This window comes from Plasmodium vivax, chromosome 11, assembly GCF_000002415.2.
Source record: "Plasmodium vivax chromosome 11, whole genome shotgun sequence".
Classification (NCBI taxonomy): Eukaryota; Apicomplexa; class Aconoidasida; order Haemosporida; family Plasmodiidae; genus Plasmodium; species Plasmodium vivax.
The window spans coordinates 39,859-46,887 of NC_009916.1; the positions used below are offsets into that span (position 1 = coordinate 39,859).

Sequence of the window (7,029 nt, forward strand, 5' to 3'; positions counted from 1 at the left end):
CCTTAATTCTTAACTCTTAATTCTAAATTTTAATGATAACCATTTTTTTTTTTTTTGCTTTTCGATTATATGACAGAATATATGTATTTCCTTTTTAATAGCAATTTTTAAGTTAAAAAGAAAAAAGTACTTTTTTTAATAATTGCAACCAATTAATTGGACCATATTTATAAATTCTAATTTGTACTTTTTTCTTACGTAGAGGATATAAATCCACATGTAACTTGGTGGCATACCTCTATTCATTTGTGCGTAATTGTAAAGCATACATCCTTCATGCAATTAATTGGGAGGCTTACCACCACCTGATCACCAACCGATTAGTAAATGCTTTTTTATGTGCCTTGCATATATTTTTAAGAAAAATAGAAAAAAAGATCCAATATAACTGGTTACAAAATGATAAACATGAATACCAACTCGAAAAATGAAACAAATGGAGCGAGCAACAAAAAGTCGCCATCCACTTTAACGTTATATTCAATTGTAAATTTTAATCGCAAAAATGTAAGGGTAGTTAAAGTTACCACTTTTGTGAGCATTGTCCTCCTGTCCTTTTTATTCCTCAATTGTCATTCTTTCATCTGGTATGTGACGCACCATTTTTTTTTTCTAAAATTATGCTCATCTTCGTACATATGTTTATGTACCCCTGCACGTAGATGCTTGGCCCCCGAATTGCTACCTCACCTGTTAATTAATAAATAGCTAAAGACATATAATCATTGCAAACTTGTGTTACGTAACTCCCGTTTTAATTTACAGCAACGGTAATAAATATGATAGCGACGCTGACGCATTCCAAAGTGAATTAACCCTACCAAATGGAAGGACCCTAGCAGAGAAAGAAACGTCTAAAGCACAGGAAGAAGGCTTTTTCACATTTGAAAATGAAAAAGATGAGAAACTCAGAAGAGATGGTTCGCCATACTTGAAAGTGTACACTAATATAAATGATCTAAATAACCTAAGTGTAAATTCTTTTAAAATTTGGAAAAACGTGATTCAAAATATGAAAAATCATTACTATAAGGAAACAGTTAACATGGATGACAGATGGAGGCATTATATGTGGCACATGATATGGGAAAAACATTACATACAAAACGTACAACGTCTGATTAATAAAGCTCTTCAAGAATTAAACAATCCAGTAACAAAAAAAGAAAAAATAATTAACAACTGGTTCCAAGCGTCTGAGGAGGGCCTAGAGGTTTTCCTCAATTGTGTTAAGGAACAATGGGATAATGTGGTTTCCGATAAACACAAAAAAGCTGTCCAGAGTGAGCAAACGATGAATGAAGATGCCAAAAAAGTGAAGAACCAACTCGACAAAAAAATTGTAACAAAAATGTAAAACCGAGCAACGTTTACATCAAATGAATAAATTCGCTAAAATGAAGAGAAGTAATGCGCAGAGGTGGCCCTATTCAAATCCAAATGAACAATTGTCAAATGAATTAAAAATGTGAAAATTTTATAATTTTTTTTTTTAGTGTGAATTTTAAAATATGCTAAAGCGATTGGAATGATGAGATGAAACATGTAAAAGATGAATGTTCAGCGAGAAAAAAAAAAAAATTAATAACATCTCATTTTTAATTATTATTTTTTTTTTTTTTTTTTGGTATATATATCCTTTTTCCTTAACTATCCGTTAATATGATTAAAATTTGAATGGCATAAGAAGTATCTTAAATCTTATTAATTTATCCCCACATGTAATTTTACCCCTGTACATAATATAGTACTTTATTCCGAAGTGGGATTTGTTCATTTGTCTATATACAAAATGTAACTTTGCTTTCACGATTTGTCTATATATATGATTCCTTTTTTTTTTTTTTTTACATATAATATGATTTTTGCACACGCCATAATTTGTGCGTACCAATTTGGCTTATGTTTTTATAGATTACTTATAGAAACATGAAATTCATATATTATTCCTTTTCTCCTTCTTCTCCTTTTCTTTTTCCTTTCCTTTTATTTTTTTTTTTTTTGGTTTTTTTTTTTTTTTTTTTGTAAAAACCCTGAACCCTCACTTACCCTTTTCGAGCACTAAGGGAATATTCATACATAGCAATTACCTTTACACTTTTTATTAGCCATTTCTACATTTGCCATTCCTTTTTAAGCACATCATTTGCAATAGACGATATGAACTCTTCTTCTGCACACGTGTTCAAAATAGAAAACATTGACGATATAACGAATTTTCACCCCTTTGAATTTTACCACCCGCTGACTGTTATAGTCAGAAAGGGGGCACACAAATATGTACAATTATATGTATCATAAGAAGTTACATTTTCTATGCAGCTACTTCAACTGGAAGCCCCTAAAAGGGGGATAAATTTTATGTAAGCATGCCGCAAATAAGACTTATAAAACACCAGTGTTGTGTAATAATAACACAGGAAGAAACATACGAAAGCGTAAATAAAATTTTTAAAAGTTACTCAGCATGTCTACGCTGTGTGTTATAAGCTTACACTATATTTCTAAGGTTAATCCACGCAGGGACATGCCAAATGAAGGACGAAAAAAAACCCTTAAAGTATAGCTAACCTCGGTTATGTTTTCCTCGTTTATATTTACAACTGTGAAAAGAAGAATGTCCCACCGCATGGTATTTATATAGAAAGGGAAAAACTTGAAAACGCACACAGTTTCTGTATCCACAATCCGTCTCGCTGTACCTCTGTAAATACCAGCACATGTAACTGTTAACGAATTCGAACTTTAATCTAAAAGGGTCATTTTGTTTTTCCATGCAGAATGAAATTTCGCGAATATTTCTACCCATTATGACATAAAAAAAGAAAAAGCACCATTTAATTGCCATAAGGTATAGCTCACCCTCCCTTACTTTATAATGCCAAGCTTCTCATAAACACAACTTATATTTTTTCCCCTAAATGTTATTCGAAGCACTTGCAACTTATGCGGAAAATGAACAAAAGGGGACAAACACATTACATTTTGCTGTTCCATTATAATGAAAAATTTTGCTTTTACTTACTTTAGCAAAGTTGAAAAAAAAGGCAATTTTTCATGCACAATCCTTTTTGCGCACAACTGTGCATGTATTATCCTTAAATCGAAAATGCTTATCCCTTTTTCATTTCTCATTTTAAAGCTTTTTATATTTTACAGTCGTTCTAATTTCATAACAAAGCATTTGTTAAGAAATATAGCCCTGCTAAAAAAGTTCATCGTTGTATAATTTTATTTTATAATTATTTCAACATATCAAAAAAAAAAAAATAAAACAAAAGGGGATAAATATAAAATAACAAAACAGCGTACATCATTTTCAGGGCTGAATAAACATTTCACCGAATTTTTTTTTCAATTCATAATTATTCGTTAAGTTGAATTAAAAGGAAAACGTTCATTTTTTTTTATACATGTAAAAATATATATACATAAATATATAAATAAATATATATATAATGTAGCATTGCGCATATATTTGCATCAAAGCATCAACGTGGCTTGCACTCTTCATGAAACGTATAAGTTTGTACGTATGCAGTATGTATGTAATATATTTTTTAATAAACAAGTTTTTGTATAAAAATCTTTCGAAAGGGGACCGGCTTTTACCCGTCTCGCGTATTTTCCAGTTAGATCATCATAGTAGTAATATATGTAGCAAAAATGTACTTACTCTGCCGCAAGTAATGGGCGACAGCGAGTGGGGGGAAATCTCATATGAAGGTTCACAACTTTGGTGGCATCATAAAATGGACCATTTTACACATACATATGATGAATGATACATACGTATATATAGGCAGCCCTAAATGTGACCCATTTCTAAGGGGCGAATTTCAAAACAGACACTGTGGGCATATATCTGATTATTTGGATTTTTCTTCCACCTTCAATCCCCAAGGTTCGTTTCTTCGTCAATCTCGCTGTGCTGCTACGAAATCGATAGCTTGGTTATTTCTTTGCTGGACCATTTTCTTCCACTCTCTCTTCTTTCTCTGCTTTTTCTTCCAACACGATAAATGATCTTCTAAAATTCATTTAATGAGAATGTTCGTGGCCTTCTGCTGCTGCCTTAGCTGCTGCTTCTTCGGCTAATCTTTTAGCTCTCTGGCATGGGCATTCACCAGCTGGGGCTCCCTCAACTGGTTTTGCTGCCCCCTTGTTTTTGCAGGTGCATCCGGCATGTCCGTGGTTGTGGTGGTGGTGGTGATCGTGAGCTTCTCCAGTTAAGTAAGCAAGTGGAAGCATTTTGGTCTGTAAGAAAAGGAAAGTAGTGGAGTATTTATATAGAGAAGGTAAAAACAGGATATTAGGTTTTAAAAGGCGCGCGACACCGAGTGGGTTTCCCCACATGCAAAAATGAGTGTGGCCGCTCTCTCTCTTTTTGCGCTTTCGCAGAAAAAGAGATCTTTTTTCTAAAGAACATATGTATAAAAAAATGAAGTTTCGAAAAATGCGCATAAAAAAACTTACAAAGTTGGCCAAGTGTCCATTCTTGTGCATGTAGATCAAGCATCCAACGAGAAATATTAATACCAAAAGAGCTACACCTCTTTTGTCAAAAGTGCTCTTAAAGGCATCTTTCAATTGAACTAAGAGTGGTTTCTCTTCCTCTTCTTCGTCTTCTTTATTTTCTTTCTTTTCCTCAGCTACGCTAGAATCATCATCACTAGAGGATCCCATTAAGCCACTGAATAATCCTCTCACATAGTTATCTGCATCCTTAATGAGGGATGGGACTGAGCTTTGTACAGATGATGCATCATCATCAGGTGCTGGGATAACATCATCAACCTTTTTGGTTTTCTCGTCAAAAGTTACTTCAAAAGTACTGTATTTATCTTCCATTTTGAATTAATAGGTAAAATAAAGATTAAATAGTTAAGGCTTTTAAAAATGGTAAAAAATATAGCAGAATAATTTTTAGCTATACAGATAATGATAATTGTATATAGGTTTTTCCTGTAGTATTGGTATTTTCAATAATACAATAATTGTGGTTATTTTTTTAATCAAGAATAAAAAGAGATGATACTTTTTTTAAAAAAACTTAAATATCAAGCAATTAATTATTTATCGAAAGAATAAAATTTTAATTCTAAGTTTAGTTAGCTGTATTCTCAAAAAAATAAATAGCAATGAAAAGTATTTATTTATTTTATTTTATTTTAATAATAAATCTTTAAATTGTTTGAATAATTTTTTATTTTTATATTTTCAAAATTGTTTTCTTTTTTTTAACAACGTTAGGTTTCGGAATAATTTTAATTAAATAAAAAATTAAAACATGGTGACGTCATTTAATTTATGTCGTAACGGTTTTAATAAAGTAAATAATTTTATTAAAAAAAATATTTTAGAAAATATTTTTTTCCTAAACATATAAAAGAAATTTAAATAACTTCTTTTATTTTTGCGAATTTATTTTTAATTCACTTAAATTGTGCTTTTATAAAAATTATTAAAAAAAATACATTTTTTTAATAAATGAAAAAATGTTGTTTTATTACCTATTGTATAATGAAATTAATTTTAAATCTTTTCAATTTTAATTAAAAAAGGAGGAAAAATAATTGGGAGTGCATACAAAAAGCAAAAAAATACTCATGCAAACAAGCAAAACTTTTTGAGGAAAGAAATAAAGGGGGAATCGTTTTAAAAAAATAAATGCTACTAGAATATTAGAAATACGTTCATTCTTAATAAATAAAAATAAATTTAGTGCAACCTTAAAATGGTGAAACTCCGTCATGCGAAGATATGTTATTTTTTACACCTCGTATTTTTTTATGCCCTCCTGTATTTTTCCATCTCGGGGGCTTTTAAAACATAATTCTTTCTACAAAACTACTTTCGTTAAATTTAAATTTAAGCAAGTCGCGCAGGAGATCAATTTAAGCGCGCAGTTAAAAATCACAAAATAGCAATTTTCTTAAAAATAAAGGATAAGGGGAGACAATTCCTCTCTCCTCCTTTTACGGCAATGCAGTAATTGCCTCAAGATGCTTATTTTATGCTTCCTCCTGCATAACGAAATAATGGCCCGTTTTAACTATGACCGTTCTTCAATTCCATGAAATAAAACAAATCCTGGAGGAAGGAAAAAAAAAAAAAACGCATGTATTTTTCTCGTCAAAATAATAAAGTAGTAGGTCTTCAAAAAATGCATCTCCCCAAAAAAATACATAAATAGTATATGGCACTATTTTATTTATATATATATTATGCTTTCCACTTTAGTTTGCCTTCTAAAATGAACGCATTACATTTCTTTCTTTTTTTTATGTCGCGTTTACCAGTTTTTTTAAATATCAATAAGAAACCCCCCAGTTAGATAAACTTGTTCTTCGTTTTTCTGGTTCCTTCGCAGCGCAACCCATACAAATACGCTTCTCAGAAGGAGCAGTTTTTTCTAAAATATATTTTTTAACCTGTTTTTTATTCATTAATAGGGGATGATATTACCTCTTTACCACTATGAAGAAATTGCGCAATGAAAAATAAAATAATGCTTAAAAGGGGTTCGCATATTATACTATATTATTTATACCGTTCCTCATTTGCCATCATATCTTTAAATGCCATTTTCGCAGTTACGACAAAGTAAAAGATTAAAAAAAAGTGATAAACTGTACTATGAACCGGGCTATTTTAGATCAACTAATCGATCATTCACGCCCACCATCTGTAACTTTTTGCCGTCTCTCACAGTAGCATGGTTTCATATACGCATTAGATAGATGCATATAAGGTTTTTTTTTCTCCTTTTTTCTGCTTTACCTTTTTTCATCTGGTACGCGTATTATATTTACCCTTAAATTAGTTATGTAACATTATGTGATTTCAAAATATGGGCATTTATACACTTGGTAGGTGCTGCCTATTCACATGTGTTCCTTTGTCGTATACCTGATAGGGTTCCCCTTTTGGCCAATTATTCGGTTTACACGTAAATTTCAAATCGTAAAAAGACTCCTTCATTTTTTGGAGTTCATATAAAATGACCTGTTCTTTACCGGTTTTAAT

At 31.1% G+C, this 7,029-nt stretch overlaps 2 protein-coding genes across 2 annotated transcripts; one reads left to right on the forward strand and one right to left on the reverse strand.

The window, feature by feature from the left end:
* Positions 1-337: 337 nt before the first annotated feature.
* Positions 338-1,357, forward strand: PVX_115455 (hypothetical protein, conserved; the record flags this gene model as incomplete). Its single annotated transcript, XM_001616431.1, has 2 exons — positions 338-587; positions 766-1,357. Exons 1-2 carry the CDS (start codon positions 400-402, stop codon positions 1,355-1,357), a joined length of 780 nt encoding a protein of 259 aa, XP_001616481.1. The 5' UTR covers positions 338-399.
* Positions 1,358-2,418: 1,061 nt separating this feature from the next.
* Positions 2,419-5,448, reverse strand: PVX_115450 (hypothetical protein, conserved). Its single transcript, XM_001616430.1, has 2 exons — positions 4,477-5,448; positions 2,419-4,257 (listed from the first exon to the last, which is right to left on the reverse strand). Exons 1-2 carry the CDS (start codon positions 4,849-4,851, stop codon positions 4,042-4,044), a joined length of 591 nt encoding a protein of 196 aa, XP_001616480.1. The 5' UTR covers positions 4,852-5,448; the 3' UTR covers positions 2,419-4,041.
* Positions 5,449-7,029: the final 1,581 nt, after the last annotated feature.